Source organism: Salmo salar, chromosome ssa25, assembly GCF_905237065.1.
Source record: "Salmo salar chromosome ssa25, Ssal_v3.1, whole genome shotgun sequence".
NCBI classification, from domain to species: domain Eukaryota; kingdom Metazoa; phylum Chordata; class Actinopteri; order Salmoniformes; family Salmonidae; genus Salmo; species Salmo salar.
This window is the reverse complement of record NC_059466.1, coordinates 10705624-10723103: the sequence shown is the minus strand read 5'-3', so window position 1 is coordinate 10723103 and position 17480 is coordinate 10705624. Positions and strand designations below refer to the sequence as shown.

The 17480-nt window shown below is 43.2% G+C and overlaps 1 protein-coding gene across 1 annotated transcript in view; it reads right to left on the bottom strand.

The window, feature by feature from the left end:
- The window catches only part of dars1 (aspartyl-tRNA synthetase 1), a 31652-nt gene that overhangs the window by 11861 nt on the left and 2311 nt on the right, over nucleotides 1–17480 (bottom strand). Inside the window, exons 2-8 of the mRNA NM_001140539.1 lie at nucleotides 13593–13695; nucleotides 7372–7401; nucleotides 7129–7186; nucleotides 5720–5812; nucleotides 4496–4598; nucleotides 736–838; nucleotides 377–457 (exon numbers count right to left, since the gene is read on the bottom strand). Coding sequence (NP_001134011.1) covers nucleotides 377–457; nucleotides 736–838; nucleotides 4496–4598; nucleotides 5720–5812; nucleotides 7129–7186; nucleotides 7372–7401; nucleotides 13593–13695 — 571 coding nt within the window. The remainder of the gene's footprint in view (nucleotides 1–376; nucleotides 458–735; nucleotides 839–4495; nucleotides 4599–5719; nucleotides 5813–7128; nucleotides 7187–7371; nucleotides 7402–13592; nucleotides 13696–17480) is intronic.

The following is a 17480-nucleotide window of genomic DNA, read 5'->3' as shown; positions in this document are numbered from 1 at the left end:
AGCGGTCTAAGGCACTGCATCTCAGTGCTAGAGGCGTCACTACAGACCCTGGTTCGATTCCACGCTGTATCACAACCGGACGTGATTGGGAGTCCCATAGAGTGGCGCACAATTGGCCCAGCGTCATCCGGGTTAGGGTTTGACCGGATTCTAAATAAGAATTTGTTCTCAACTGACTTGCCTAGTTAAATAAAGGTTCAATCAAATAAATGGCAATATAGAACCAATACTATTCAAAAACAGCAGTGGAAGGCCTTGAGGGTGTGTATGTATTTTTCACCCAGCATCAGGACGGAGGAAGATCTCTGGATGAAATGAGTTTGACCTAAGAAGAGCTGCCAGCACGAGGCCCAAGAGCCCTGGTCCTCATCCTCACCTCATCCCCCTCTCCTTCCGGCCTCACGCAATCCTCCAGCTGCAATGGCAGACGAGGCTCGGCCTGGCTGATGACAAAAATCTGAAACAGGAAAAGAAGGTGAGATTTTTCTTTAGAAGGGTTGGTTCAACTAGATTCAGCTAGAAAGTCACTCTAAACTCACAGTACTTTCCAGGTTCAACTGCTAGGCGGAACGGAAAGTACCACAATTCGAAAAAGAGAAAGCAGTCAAAAGAAGTCGTAGACTGATATCTTTGAACCAGTAGCTCCTCTGATTCACGGCTGTCCTCCCTCCGTGTGCCATGTATGTCGGTCTGTTTGTCTGTGGTGTGGTCAGACAGAGCAGAAGACAGACCTACCCTCTCAATGTGCAACTCCACATCCTGCTGAGAGCAGCTCTCAATCGTCTGCTCCACCTTCTTCACCACCGCCTCCACGTCCACGATGCTCTCCTTGTTGATGCTGCGGGGGGGGGGATAAAGAGGCACAGCCCTTATTAGTCTACACAGATCAATTGAAGTCAAACGAGTGGGAGTCTAGCTGAGAACTGAAAGTTTCCATTCAAAACCCTGATTCACAGTCACAGGAGCTTTTCATGATCTGAAAGATTTGGTGGTGAGGGGGAGGGGGGTTTGAGCAGTTGGTAACCACGATATAAAGAAACAAAATACAAAAATGACGGCTACATAAATTCACCTGATGCTACTCTTACTGAGACAAAATGTCACAGGATAATGTTGTTTTGATCCACGGTTACCATGGTGTCGGACATTCCTATTCTCTTTTCATTTAATCATCCGATTGCGACAACGTGCAAACACCAAACACCACAGCTATGAACTACAGTAAAACTCCAGTGGCCACGCAACAATAAGACAGAGGTTAAACAACCCTCTGAAAGACATGCTGAGTGACTATCAGAGCAGGCCACTGCTATCCTATCCTACTGTCCAAGCCCCCCCCAGGAGAGCCTCATAGAAATATGAAGAACTGTCAATACCAACTGTCACATAGCACGGAGCCAGATGGAGCAAGCCCGGTGTGACCCTTCACCTCTTCTCATTAAAAAGCAGTAATGAGAGACAGGAGCGTTGTGAATGGTGAACCCAGTCAGTCCACTGCAGCTGCCTCAGTCAGATGTTTCACACTATGGGGGGGGGGGGGATCAGCTAGACAAATAAAAAGCCCACATTAATAACCTCCTCCCTCTAACACCTGGCCAGCCTGCCCAGGGACAATGAACGCTGCCCATCAACTGATATGAGTAAGTCATACAAGTAAGACTTCTGATTACCTAGACTAGTGTCATATCCATGGGGTGTACTTGTACATCAAGATGACTCACACCACAGGAACAGGAGATCCTATGGTCCGCTCTGGCTCAGACAAGGCAACTGAATAGGCTGTGTCTTATATAAAGATATGTGAAACCTTTCAATCCATTGTGTAATATTATGTTCTAGTAAGAGAAAGTTAATCAAGATAATGTGAGGCAGAGGATACCCTGATCCTAATTTAACTCGGCGTGAGGAAGTGGAAATACTATGTGACACAAGCATTACACGCTCTTCCCTATAGGTCACCACTTGCCTGGCTTAACCTCTTGATGATTACGAAAGGACCCATGTGACCCAGAAGCTTACTCAGCTTCCCCAGAATTCAATCAACATAGAACATGTCCAATAGCTAGATTTGATTAACCGTTTAAGGCCAATAGTTGTGATTTAAAAACGGTTGTTGGGAAAAGTACAATATGCATTGTGTGGATTGATAAGATTGGGGAGCGGGATGTTTAGATCTCTGCGGAAGCTGCAGGCCTCAACCCGATCTGTATCTCAAATGGCACCCTATTCCCTGTGGGCTCTGGTCAAAGGTAGTGCACTTTATAGGGAATAGGGTGACATTTGGGACACAACCCGACTATACATTTGTCTTGAGTGTGTTTTGATGTAAGCTGGTTTATGACAGACGTTTCATCATGGATTTGGTGGTTGTGTGCAATATCTGCAATACAATAAACTGCCGAATCAAAACACCTATTTACACAAGCAAAGTAAAAACTATTCTTATTTTGGAGCAATCGCGACACAGGATTTAAAAAAAATACATGATCTGATAGTCTAGATCTAGCCAAAGTGTGAGGAAGGGTGTTTGAAGGTACAGGTGAATGAGTGGTAGCGATGTAGAGCACAAACAGGGACCATTATTGTCCTTAAACTAGAAAGAAAAAACATTTAATAGGAACTAAATGGGCAGAAACTACGGGGGGCCTACCTGAATTTGTCTAATAACAAATGATTGTTTTTGTTTTCAGTTGCAAAACGTTTTGCTACAGTGTACACCAGCTCTGAAGCAACCTCCTAGATTGCATCACAGACAAGAGGTTGAGAGGAAACAGTGAGAGGTCAAACCACTGACACAACGTACAAGGTCAGAGGGTCCTGTCAATGAGGTGAATGTTTTGACCATGTGACCTTGGCCTAGATAACGGTGTGGCCTTTACTATAGGAGACACAGTCATTTTTAGAGACATGGAGACATTTAGAGACATGTTATTGACATGGAAACACTACTGTAGCTAGCAATAAAGTGTAGGAGAAATTGCTAACTGTCTGTAATCAATTTTAACTGTGGGGCGGAACAATTCACTTATTTACCGTTAATTAGTCTCCAACACGTCTCCAGTAACGTTAACTTTTTGACGTTTCCACTTTCCAAGCATATTGGACTGACCTACTGATGATAAAATAAGTGGTGTTGGGCCTATATCGTCGTTCCATTTATACTTCATTCATCGTTTTTCATTGAAGTGTTTTCAGAGTCATTCATTAAGTGTAATCATGTCAACTTCGAGATTAGAACGTGTTTGACATGCTTGGCTTGGTAAAGTGCAGTATTCTCATGCTGTTACGCTTTTCATAAAGACCTCCAGTAGCAGGCTAAGTTGAGTCTGAGCCATCGGTGAAAGCAACACGCTGACCACACCGCTTGTGTCGCGTGCGCTGAGCGTTACAAAATACATTTACGCACACGTTGTTCAATCATTGTGCGCTTCAGCGAGCGTCTGCCTGGCTAGGCGCTAAAATAGAAATAGGTTCTATTTGTGACACTCAACACGCTGCAAGTCCGGCCTCTCCCATCTCCTCATTGGTTTTTAAGAGCATATACCCATGTGGGTGATTGAAAGATGAACCGGCGTCCACACTCCACACGGTTGTACAGTCGTGGCCAAAAGTTTTGAGAATGACACAAATATTAATTTCCAGAAAGTTTTCCGCTTCAGTGTCTTTAGATATTGGTTCAGAGTTTGTTTTGATATGTCAACCTGCTTGTCCTGATCGTGTCCGGTTTGGTCAGCATGTAAGCCAGAAGGGTAAATAATAAACTAATAGGGCTACACTGTACCGGTTGAACATGAGCATGTCACAATAATTAAAACAAAGATGCCAAGAAAGATAGTGTTATAGCCTACAGTGATCATTACCGCAAGTCACCCGCATGAAACATTTGCGAAGGGACTTGAAATCATGTGGAATACGCTCAGAATGCGGTGTGGTTCGATGATAACGGTGCCATTTTTCAAAGGCAGAGATGAGTGGCTGAGACAGACGCGCCGAGAGTGGACGCATCAATCCAGGTTACAAGTGATAGGAAATTTTCGAATGTCATTCAATAAACTTTTGGGTGTTTTGTTAGTTTGCAGTGATTGTTTGGCAATCAGATGAAAACAGCATGAGTGGTTACATTAATGCCACATTAAAAGTTAACACATTTTAAATGTTAAACAAACTTTCAGACCCATAGAGACCCTATTATATTAATAGGGATTCTACATGTGATTCTGTTTATGCTCCCCCAAAAACTCAAAATTGCAGGACTCAAGAGTGATTAATGATGCTCAGGCTCTTCCCATCTGATCTACTGTATTTACTCTGTTATCTGGGCAGGAATGGCTCCATTAAACACTGCTGTATCGCATCTGAAAGTAGCCACTTTTGACATCAGGTGAAAAATGATTGATTCCTTCAGAATGTGTGAAAATGGATTGGGCCCATTAGGAGCCAGCTTTTCCCACCATTGTTTGTCGGGGGCCTACAGGAAATTCAGTCTTGTACTCACTTGGCGGCAAACTTGACCATCTGCTTGCTGGCACGCTCCCCCACGGCGACCAGGGCCTGCACATTAAACTGCTGCTGGCGCAGGACCAAGAAGCACTGCTTCCCTAAAACGATGACAACAATACAATAGGCATCAGCAGGGGCCCTCTCATTTGGGCTAGCAACTCCTAACGCACTTGTCAAAACAGGTGCCATGGTGGTTCTATACAATGCCATGTCACTCTCTCAGGCCAACAGGTCATACCCGTTTCAGATTCCACCTCTCACCCATTAAAACACTTTTCACAGCATTTCCAGGTAACTGTCAGAACCGTGAACGGACGACCCTTTGAAGAAAGGTGTATGGAAGGAGGCTGAGAGCTAATTCCCAACCAAACACCTTGAGACTGTGTAAACCAGGTTTGTCAACCATCAGACACCACCCAAGTGCTTTGATGTGGTTTCCTCTGTTCATTGACTGGGGGGGGGGTTGGGTGCTGCAATCCCCAAAAAACAGTCACTTCATCCCAGTGTAAATCAGGATGTTATTCTGCTCTTAAGGACATCCTTCACTATGGAGCTGAATGAAGGTTGAGGAAAATGGCTTTTGACACGGAAGTTGTCCTGGAAGGAAGCCGTCACGATATCATCATAACACGATGCTTTATTTATTAGCATATTGTTAGCACAGTTGTGTACGTGCTGGATGTTTCAAATAATTTTGGATGGAATCCGACAGTTAGCCAAGGCTCAATGAGTTCATTGAATTATAGCCTCAAGCTCTGACAAGTTTGGAAAATAACAATTTAACCCAAATTTGAGGTTCCATTTAAATAACTGAGCTTTGGTTGGAGTTTTCAAACTTTTCAAAAAGAAACTTGCATGTGCTTGTGTAATGAATCTATAATAGCAGAAACATTGCAATCTACAACCCCCATCCCCTATGTCCCACATCACCCGCAAATAAGGTAAAAACCTAAAGTCTGGTGCCATACTGTGATTTTCCAAGATTGTGCACAACTCGTTTAGCTTTTTGACCTTCCATATTTGCCAACCTGAGGAGAGTTGACTGAAAAAAATGCTCTTCTCTGAGTAGCGACTTTTTGGCCCAAGGACAGTTGGTAATCTTTTTGGTAAACCCCAAGGTTCAGTTACGGCGCCATTTAGATTAGAAGGCTGGCTATGTCCTGAGGACTAAAGGGAAAATATGAGTGATTGGGAGCTGGACAAAGATGGAGAATCTCACCTTTAGCTCTGCTGGTGTGAATCCGGGCGCGCACCCAGATCAGCTGGCCAGCCTTCTCAGGTGTCAGCTCCTGGACACGCACCAACCCTCTGTCTGGCTCACAGGGGAAGAAAAGTGTGCCTTTCAAGAAAACTTCAAAGACCATATACCTCCTTCCCCCTTCTGCCCACACACACATTCACACAAAGAAGCTCATGGGTTGTTCCACCAATTCGGTGCCTTTTGAGAAGTGTAACTTGGTTTAAAAAAATTAAAAGCACATATTCAACTTCACAAAAAACAAGTTTTTCCATCTCAAGTGGTTAAATAAAAAAATGACTATAGTCGGCCTAAGTGCCAAATAAAGTAACGGCCATAAATCCCCTCTTGACAGGGGGAATGGAAACTTGTCGTGTGCTACAAGGAGCAGCAATTGAATGTAGTTTTCCACCACAAAACTGAAAGAAAAAAAAAAGTAGCACCAGTTCAACCACTTTTACACTCTGATTTGACTATTAGATGTTCAATGTTCCTTTTGAAAAACATAGTTTCACCATATTAAAACGAGAGTTCAGTTCACGTAACAGGGTGACCTTAAAATGAGGGACAGATGTAAATTAACCACATTAAATAAAATAATCATCTTTAGAAATGAGTGTCAAAGCAACAAAATAACAAGGGCTTTACAATGATGGTGAAACTTGAAGACATTTTGGGATTAAGGGATTACTTTAGCAAGCCTTTATTCATATAAAAAATGTTGATCGATTAAATTATCCATGTGGTCTATATTAAAAAGGGCACCTAACTTAATATAACAGGCTTTTAAAATGCAATATCGGTGTGCAATTTCTCCTTAAAATATCAAAGGGAAGCAAAAGGCACTATTCGTGGAAAGACACTCATATTACAAGGAGAGCAGAAGTAATAAATATGAAACGCTCTGCGGCCCTGCGTAGAATTCGCCCCATTCTCTGTCTTATGACAAATGGACTCTACTTTGCCCTGTGTCACTGATGCATGCTTAACGTTACATGCGCCCCGGCGGCAGTGAGCCACCCATTTGGTTGAACCTGATTCCACCCACATGTAAGGCAGGCTGTCTCGCGCCATCTTTCCTCATCCCTGTGGACAGGCATGCAGGTGGGAAGGCAACTTTGTTGTATGCCATTGGAGCTGAAAGAGCAGGCAGACAGGTGGACGACCCATCTGTCACATTTATCTGGGAGTTATGGCACACCACAATCATCGTTGATATCTACGCCGTCTTTACTACTGCCACTGCTGGCGCCATGTCACTGAGTCACTCCGATATAAATCACGTTATCTATATTACTTAACAGTAGGGGCTGTTGAAAATGGGGATTTCCTATGTAAATATTATGTTGGAACAAAGAAGAGAGGAGTTAGTTGTTGACTGTACTACTGACCCAGTTTCTGCTGGGACTGTACCATCGGAGGGACACCGTACCGATCCTTGGCAAAATCCTGATGAATAAGAGAAGAGTTCATCTGCTAAGCATTCAAATACAGTAGCTTTATAGGAAACATCACTAGAGGTGCATACATTTTGATTTTCCTTTGGTATTGCGCCATATAGAAAAAGTGTAAATAAATACTTAATATCTGAAGCTAATTGAAACATGGAAGAATTGATCCTCGAGGATACTTACATCGTCATCTGTGCTTTGTTGGTCAGCAGACTGAAAAGAAGAGGCAAATCAATACAGTGGGACATAGGCCTAACATTGCATTTAAATAATGGTAAACTGCCTTTTATTGGGAACAGCAAGTGGACTGATATTATCTGTGCAACGACTTCTTGGCGACCTTCATGCTAAATCTCCATACTATGAAAGTTAGCATTAACGGTTAGGCTACCATTTCACTTCCCATGCAAATTGATATGTCTACGGTATTGGCTGGTAGAATAGAGGGAGAATGAGTGGAATGGCCATGGAAGTGGATGGATGCTTTCGCAGTTTCTAAGATCCAAGGGAGAACGTATTCCATCTGAAATATAGGTTACTTTAAGTGTTTCCCCTAAGATCTTTTTCAGCAGCGGTGGTTGGCACCATCTGAAATAACTGATGCGTGCCACTGCACTGTAGGGAGATGAGGAGCAAGCGGTGGCTGTGCACTCATGGGTCTAATTTGCGCAACTGCTCACCCTGTTTGCAACTAATATAAGTTTTAACTTGTCACTATGATCTTAAAAGGGTAGGTAGCATAAACATAACCACATAACATACGAATTTGCATTAGTATACACATCAAAAGTCGCAATGCAAAGTTACCCCTCACTTGTAAATGTTTCGAGTTATTACATAAAAACGATCCGAATTCAGAAGAAATGGCGAAAAACGCTGTTCCGGGGGGGGGGGGGTGATGTAATATGGACCCGGTAAGCCAGCCTATTCCCTATAATGTAAACTCCAACAGAAATAACTTCAAAATGTATAACTTCAAATTAAACCAAATCATTTGCACTCGTGACTAGTCGATTCAATTTTATTTTCAGGCAACTTACAAGCAAACACCTTATTAAATTTGTTGTTACAAATCAACTTGCAAGGTTGCTAGCCAACTAGCCTGCTAACGTCAGCCCTACTAGCCTGCTAATGTTAGCACTACCAGGCTGCTTACATTACGTTAGCAACTTGCTGGCTCATGTAGTGCTATCAACTGCTAGCTTACAGACACATTCAAGAAAACAAAAGTTTTGGAAATACATTACACCATCTAACCAGTTATCAAAGAATATTAGCTATATGCAGTTGTCGATGCCAGCAAGCTAGCCAGCCTGCTAACATTATCTATTTTGCCAACTAGCTATTAGCCTAGCCAGCCAAGCCTAACGATTATGGTCGGAACGCTAGAGCCCAATTACTGGAGACCAGCTAGAACACAGCTAACACAACTAAAACATAACCAAAGCAAAGAGAAAGCAGAGACTTACAGATTGATAGTTGGGGCCATCCGATGGGAAACATTTTAAAAGTGTGCAGGCTGAGTTAACTACCAAAGCCAGGGGGAGACGGGCGGTTCACCAGCCTGATGGAGAGTCAGGGAAATCCCAAATAGATTCCAGATGTCCGTCAGATGGCGCGCTACCAATAAGCCAAGGTGGGAAAAGTTACAAAACTCCCATAGCCTACTTCAGAGAACATGCCGAAAAGTTCACATAACAAAAAGGAGAACAGACGAGGTACTACAAAATTAGAGCAAGCAATGATTTTCTCTTTTGTTTTGAGCCCACGGGAAGAAATCTGTCGTGCTAACGGGTTCCCACTAGATAACCAGCAAAAAAGTCTGAGGAGCATGCTGCATGGCCGGACGTGCCCCATCTGCTTCTTGTTTACATTACACTTCCTGTTATTGGTGGATTGTAGCTCACGACCACCAACACTTGGTCTGGAATGAAATTACATGCTATCATGACTAGTGGTTAACGTTAGCCAGCTTGAGCTAACTACTGAGCTAGCATACAAACTCGGCAGCACAGAGTAGATCCTCCATATGACGTTGAGATTGTGCATTGTGGGTAGTTTCGAAGATGTCCGGAAGTTAATAAATATGTAATAACCCAAAAACATAACTATGTACTTACAGGTAACCAAATCTTGACTACAACTATGTTAGTCTGACCACACTGTGTTGTTACATTGGTGAGTAAAAACTCATGCATCCTAACTATCATAGAGTGATATTTTGTAAATTAAGCCCTTTTTCTACTTCAAGTCAGACGAACTCATGGACACCATTTTTATGTCTCTGCATGCAGGTTGAAGGAAGTTGTGCTTGCCATTGCTAACTAGCGTTAGTGCAATGACGAAATCAATTGGAACAATTAGCATGCTAGCTGATCACATAGACTCCCAGTCATTGCACTAGTCCATTAACAATTGCGCCAACGCTAGGTAGCAACTTCCCTCAAACCGCACACAGAGACATAAAAATTGTATCTATGAGTTCATCTGACTATGGGTAAGTAGAAAACGGGCTTAGTTGCCAAAATCTCACACTATCCCATTAAAAGCGTGTCTCGGTAGAAATATACACATATATAAACTCAGCAAAAAGAAGAAAGGTCCCTTTCTTCCAAATAACTTCACAGATCATCAATGTAAAGGGTTTAAACACTGTTTCCCATACTCGTTCAATGAACCATAAACAATTAATGAACATGCACCTGTGGAACGGTCGTTAAGACACTAACAGCTTAAAGACGGTAGGCAATTAAAGCCACAGTTATGAAAACTTAGGACACTAAAGAGGCCTTTCTACGGACTCTGAAAAACACCAAAAGAAAGATGCCCAGGGTCCCTGCTCATCTGCATGAACGTGCCTTAGGCATGCTGCAAGGAGGCATGAGGACTGCAGATGTGGCCAGGGCAATAAATTGCAATGTCCGTACTGTGAGACGCCTAAGACATTGCTACAGGGAGACAAGACGGACAGCTGATTGTTCTTGCAGTGGCAGACCATGTGTAACAACACCTGCACAGGATCGGTGCATCCGAACATCACACCTGCGGGACAGGTATAGGATGGCAAAAACAACTGCCTGAGTTACACCAGGAACGTACAATCCCTCCATCAGTGCTCAGACTGTCCGCAATAGGCTGACAGAGGCTGGACTGAGGGCTTGTAGGCTTGTTGTAAGGCAGGTCCTCACCAGACATCACCGGCAACAACGGGCACAAACCCACCGTCGCTGGACCAGACAGGACTGGCAAAAAGTGCGCTTCACTGACGAGTCGCGGTTTTGACTCACCAGGAGTAATGGTCGGATTCGCGTTTATCGTCGAAGGAATGAGCGTTACACCGAGGCCTGTACTCTGGAGCGAGATCGATTTGGAGGTGGAGGGTCCGTCATGGTCTGGGGCGGTGTATCACAGCATCATCGGACTGAGCTTGTTGTTATTGCAGGCAATCTCAACGCTGTGTGTTACTGGGAAGACATCCTCCTCCCTCATGTGGTACACTTCCTGCAGGCTCATCTTGACATGACCCACCAACATGAAAACGCCACCAGCCATACTGCTCGTTCTGTGAGTGATTTCCAGCAAGACAGGAATGTCAGTGTTCTGCCATGGCCAGCGAAGAGCCCAGATCTCAATCCCATTGAGCACGTCTGGGACCTGTTGGATCGGAGGGTGAGGGCTAGGGCCATTCCCCCAAGAAATGTCTGGGAACTTGCAGGTGCCTTGGTGGAAGAGTGGGGTAACATCTCACAGCAAGAACTGGCAAATCTGGTGCACTCCATGAGGAGGAGATGCACTGGCCACACCAGATGCTGACTGTTACTTTTGATTTTGACCCCCCCTTTGTTCAGGGACACATTATTCCATTTCTGTGGAACGTGTTCAGTTCATGTCTCAGTTGTTGAATCTTGTTATGGTCATACAAATATTTACACATGTTAAGTTTGCTGAAAATAAACGCAGTTGACAGTGAGAGGACGTTTCTTTTTTTTGCTGATTTTATATATATATATATAGATATATATATAAAATATATATATATATCAAATAGATCAATCTCAACATAATCACTAGTTAACAACACATGGTTGATGATATTACACACACAGGACAATTTACACTGACCTCCCCCCTTGTACACTGCTGCTACTCACTGTTTGTTTGTTACCTATGCATAGTAACTTCACCCCACCTACATGTACAGATTACCTCAACTAGTCTGTACCCCTGCACATTGACTCGGTACCGTTGCCCCCTGTATATAACCTCGTTATTCTTATTACTTTTTATTTTAGCCAACTTGGTAAATATTTTCTTCTTCTTGAACTGCACTGTTGGTAAAGGGCTTGTATGTAAAGCATTTCACGGTAAAGACTACACTTGTTGTATTTGGCGCATGTGGCAAATAAAGTTTGTTTTGATTTGGCACACACACACAAAAGTTTGGACACCAACTCATTCCAGGGGTTTTCTTTAATTTTACTATTGTCTACATTGTAGAATAATAGTGAAGAGATCAAAACTATGAAATAACACAAATGGAATCATGTAGTAACCAAAAAATAATCTAAATATATTTTAGATTTTAAAGAGCCATCAAGAAACTGGGTCTCATGAGGACCGCCACAGGAAAGGAAGACGTAGAGTTACCTCATCTGCAGAGGATAAATTCATTAGAGTTAACTGCACCTCAGATTCCAGCCCAAGTAAATGCTTCACAGAATTCAAGTAAGACACATCTCAACATCAACTGTTCAGTGGAGACTGAGTGAATCAGGCCTTCATGGTCGACTTGCAAAGACACCACTACTAAAAGGACACCAATAAGAAGAAGAGACTTGCTTGGGCCAAGAAACATGAGCAATGGACGTTAGACCAAAGGAAAGATTTCCACTGGTCTGATGAGTCCAAATGTCAGATTTACGGTTCCAACCGCCCGGTCTTTGTGAAACGCAGAGTAGGTGAACGGATGATCTCCGCATGTGTGGTTCCCACCGTGAAGCATGGAGGAAGAGGTGTGATGGTGTGGGCGTGCTTTGCTGGTGACACTGTCAGTGATTTATTTAGAATTCAAGGCCCACTTAACCAGCATGGCTACCACAGCATTCTGCAGCGATACACCATCCCATCTGGTTTGCGCTTAGTGGGACTATAATTTGTTTTTCATCAGGACGATTACAACACAACACAACACCAGGTTGTGTAAGAGCTATTTGACCAAGAAGGAGAGTGATGGAGTGCTGCATCAGTTGACCTGGTCTCCACAATCATCAGACCTCAACCCAATTGAGATGGTTTGGGATGAGTTGGACTGCAGAGTGAAAGCAGCCAACAAGTGCTCGGCATATGTGGAAACTCCTTCAAGACTGTTGGAAAAGCATTCCAGGTGAAGCTGTTTGAGAGAATGCCAAGAGTGTGTAAAACTCACCAAGGCAAAGGATGGCAACTTTGAAGAATCTAAAATATATTTTGCCATGTTTAACACTTTTTTGGTTACTAGATGATTCCATGTGTTACTTCATAGTTTTGATGTCTTCACTTTTATTCTACAATGCAGAAAATAGTAACAAAGAAAACCCTTGAATGAGTACGTGTGTCCAAAATGGCGGCAACGATTTAGCAGCGGCGGGGCACAGCTGCTAAATGAATTTAGGGGAAACACTTCTACTTCATGAAAGCATCTGAACGGAGATTGTCCCTAGTGAGAGAATGACCCACCAAAAATACCATTCTTCATACACTGTTTAACTTTCTGGCCTCCCGAGTGGCGCAGTAGTCTGAAGGCACTGCATCGCAGTGCTAACTGTGCCACTTGACATCCTGGTTCGAGTCTAGGCTCTGTCACAGCCGGCCGGGAGACGCATGGGACGGCACACCATTGGCACAGCGTCAACTGGGTTAGGGCAGGGATGTCCTTGTCCCATCGTGCTCTAGCGACTCCTGTGGCGGGCCGGGCGCATGCACGCTGACACGTTCGCTAGGGGTACAGTGTTTCCTCCGACACATTGGTGCGGCTGGCTTCCGGGTTAAGCGGGCATTGTGTCAAGGAAGCAGTGCGGCTTGGCTGGGTCGTGTTTCGGAGGACGCACGGCTCTCGACCTTCGCCTCTCCCAAATCTGTCTGGGAGTTGCAGCGATGGGACAAGATGGTAACTACCAATTGGATACCACAAAATTGGGGAGAAAAATGGGTTAAAAAAAAAACAACATAAAAACAGTTTAACTTTCTCCCACTTGCTTACGATGCAACACTGATACCCGACTTAAGAAAATGGCTCTTTGTTTGAGTGGACAAAAACAAACCAACGACAGGAATCGCAAAACAATGGACCCCCTCCCCCTCCTCCCTGCCCGATTGTGTCACGTCAATAGCACTGAGGGGCAGAGAGGCATACAAAACCCACTGACCAGTTTGGCCTGCTTCTCAGCCTTCTTAGCCGCTTTCTCCGCTTCCTTCTGCTGTTTCTTCAAGCCTTTCTTCGACGGTGCCTGGTCCACCTCCTCCACGACCCTGCAACAGGAAGTCCAGACCAATGCAAAACATAAGTCAACTAGCTACCTACATTTTTGGGGGCTTCCTGTAGGAAGTTTTTGACCGGTGGGAAAATGTATTCCAGCCATCACCACCACCTCTGGATGTGGCTAATGACACAGGTTGATGAGCCATGTTTCTGTCCAGGCTAACAATAAACACAGCTACTGGGGATAAATGGATCACTTAACATTCTAGGTCAATATGATTCATACGGACTACAAGGGTGTCTAGCCTTTATTATGACTATAGTAACCAAGGAGCGGTAGGCATAGGCGATTTGTTTCCAGAATGAGATCAAAGATTCCATGAAAAAAAAAAAAATTTGCACTTCCTCAATAATATTACTACGCATGTTGCACACGCACAGCAGACGGTATTTTTCTCATCCACAACCTGTGGTAGTGTCAGGTTGTGTCATTGTGCTCGCTGACAGTAAGCATCTACAGGAAATAACACTGATCAAAAGGAGAACAGTGACATAAATAGCAATATAAACAACAATCACAACAGCAACAGATGGCGTTAAGCAATGACCTCAAAAGAAGGACCTGCCAGTGTTTTTACAATGTTTTCCCTTCCACTTGTTTCCTGTCACAAAGGAAATCATAATAGGCATAATAGGCATTAGGCAAAGGCAATCCTTCACCGAAACTCAAAATTCTTGATGTTGAATCTTGAACATTTTCAAAACAATACCATCCTTATCTCCTGTAATACTATAAAAGCGACCCCTGTGAACCATACAAGTATGTCAACAGAGTCAGGATGAGTGAGGGCAATTAAGCACATTCACACCTATATACATATCCAGTGGCATTAACACACAATGACGAGAGGAGGAAATGGTGGTAGGACCCCTGACCAGGCTGCAACTGATTTAATGGCATCTAGCATCACTGATAACATAGGCCGTTTTCACAGTGACGATAGAAAAGGGACACTTGAGAGGTTCTCGAAAGGCATTGATGCTGGAGAGACAATACTGTTTGTGTAAACTTGCGAAATGATCACGCTGCAAGTGCTAGAACAGATGTCGCGTTGGGCCATGTTTTTGTAACAGCTGAAATGTATTGCCATTTTCCTAATATTTGAGACTTGTTTAAGCCTGCCAGCTGCACTGAGCCACGGAAAACTATAGAAAACCATTTCCCGCCACCATTTCTTTTAAAAACATGTTGATACTATCTTAAAAATGTTGACATATGCAAGTCAACATTGAGAAAAGGAAGTCAAACAACAAAAGTCAAAAATGTTGAGATATTCTACTATGTTTTTTCATTTGTAATATTGTGTGGTAATTTCAGAGTTGGCACCACAGGTACCAGAGTTGTGGGGGGACATTGGTCTTCAGGAAAACAGAGTTTCTCCTGATCTGGTAGGCTAACCTAACCAGGTAAAACTCCAGGTATGACATAGTAATAATTCAGCAGTTGCAGCAACCCAAAAATGGTTTTATATAAACTATGATGGGACTCGATTCTTTTATAATTAGGTAATATGGAGAAGAAAAAAAAGTAAACTTATGGGAAAACGCCTGGCCCTACGGAGGATGAAAACATTAAAAGTTCTGTCAAAAAATAATAATAACAAATAAATAAATAAATAAATAAAATATATATATATATATATAGAGATTAAAAAAATAAAATAGTCGTTCTGCCCCTGAACAACGCAGGTAACCCACTGTTCCTAGGCCGTCATTGAAAATAAGAATTTGTTCTTAACTGACTTGCCTAGTAACATTTTAAAAAATTGTTAGTTATGTGAAGGGTCATCTAGCAGCAATCTACCTCACCAAGCAAAGTGAGAAGAATAAGAGCACCACATTGAAGCTGCCCAGCAACACCATTTGGGGTGGTGGTGTGTCATCATGTTTGACAGTATCCTGGAGGGGAAGGAGTCTCTCCAAGAAATGGCCATATCACAGTCTGCCGATATGGACAGACCCATCAAGAGGACATTCCTGGATGATGTATTTTGGGAGGGAGTGGTAAGCAGCCTGAAACCTATAGCAGTAGCCATTGCACAGATTGAGGGAGACAATGCCATCCTGTCTGATGTTCAGACTCTGTTTGCAGATGTAAGAGAAGAAATCTGTACTGCCCTGCCCACTTCACTGTTGCTCCAAGCAGAGGAAACTGCAGTTCTGAAATACATCCAAAAGCGTGAAGTCTTCTGCCTGAAGCCCATACACGCCGCAGCGTACATGTTTGACTCCAAGTATGCTGGCAAGAGCATCCTGTCTGGTGCAGAGATCAACAAGGCCTATGGTGTCATCACTACCGTGTCTCGCCACCTTGGCCTGGATGAGGGCAAGGTTCTTGGCAGTCTGGCGAAGTACACTTCCAAGCAAGGGCTTTGGGATGAAGATGGAATATGGCAGACATGCCAACATATCTCATTAGCCACCTGGTGGAAGGGACTTTGTGGATCTAAGGCTCTTTCCCCTGTTGCCTCAATCATCCTACAAATCCCACCAACATCAGCCGTCCAGAGCGCAACTGGTCCTTGTTTGGGAACACACACACACCAAAGCACGCAACAGGCTGACCAATACAAGGCAAATGTGAGGCTTTTTGAGCCTGACAACGAGCCATCCTCAACCAAATTGGAAAGTGACAGTGAAGATGAGGCCTCAGAGTCTGATGTTCAAGAGGTGAACATTGAGGAGGTCCAGGGAGAAGATATGGACGCCTGAGCGGAAGACAACCAAAGCTTTAGTTTCTAGACTATCATTTTACAGATGTATGTTGAAAACATTTTTGGGAGATGCGATGGATCATTCAATATTCCCTTTCTTTTGTTGTTCAGTGAAATCATCCCATGTGAAGAGTCAACTCATTTAATTAAAGTTAATTTCGCAACTAAATTCTTTTTTTTATTTCTTTCTATTGGAAGGATTTAATAATTTGCAAATATGTCTACTTATGATAAGGTAAAATGTTTATGTTTCTGTCTCCATATGATATGGTAAATATATCCATTTAAATGGTATTAATATCTACATTTAAATGGTATTAATATTAATTTGCATATATTTCCGTTAATTCCCATATATTCCCACGTAAAGTTTCCACCTCTGAATATTCCCCAAAATGTGCAACCCTATTCCCATGCGTAGCCTCCTGGCTAGTGGCTGGCTATTGTGACATTTACAGTATTTTTGAGTTGCTAAGCAAGAAAGTCAACCGAACCTTCTAAGTGTATGTACATATTATGTAAATAGAGATTTCTTCCCGATAACTCGATTCAGTGAGAATAAGCCCATATTCCTCCACATGAAAGACTCAGAGAGTCAGTGTGGCTACTTCAACATGTGCCATCATGTTAGACTATGGGTTATTTTACAGAAAACAAAAGAAGACTTGACGTGTTGAATAAGTGAAAGTAAGATCAGACATGAACTGGCTGATTATGCACCCTACTTATTTAAAATTTTCATCATATAGGCCTACTTTAACATTTTTGTCTACACTTTTTGGGACAACTGCTGCCCCCATGTTCAGTTACAAAAACGTTGCAGATATATTCATGGATTTCTCTCTATATATTTTTAATCTTTTATTTAACTCTTATTTACAATGATGGCCTACCCTGGCCAAACCCTAAACCGGACGACACTGGGACAATTATGCGCCGCCCTATGGTACTCACAAACACGGCTGGTTGTGATACAGCGTGGAATCGAACCAGGGTCTGTCGTGACGCCTCTAGCACTGAGATGCAGTGCCTTAGACCGCTGCGCCACTCGGGAGCCCCTA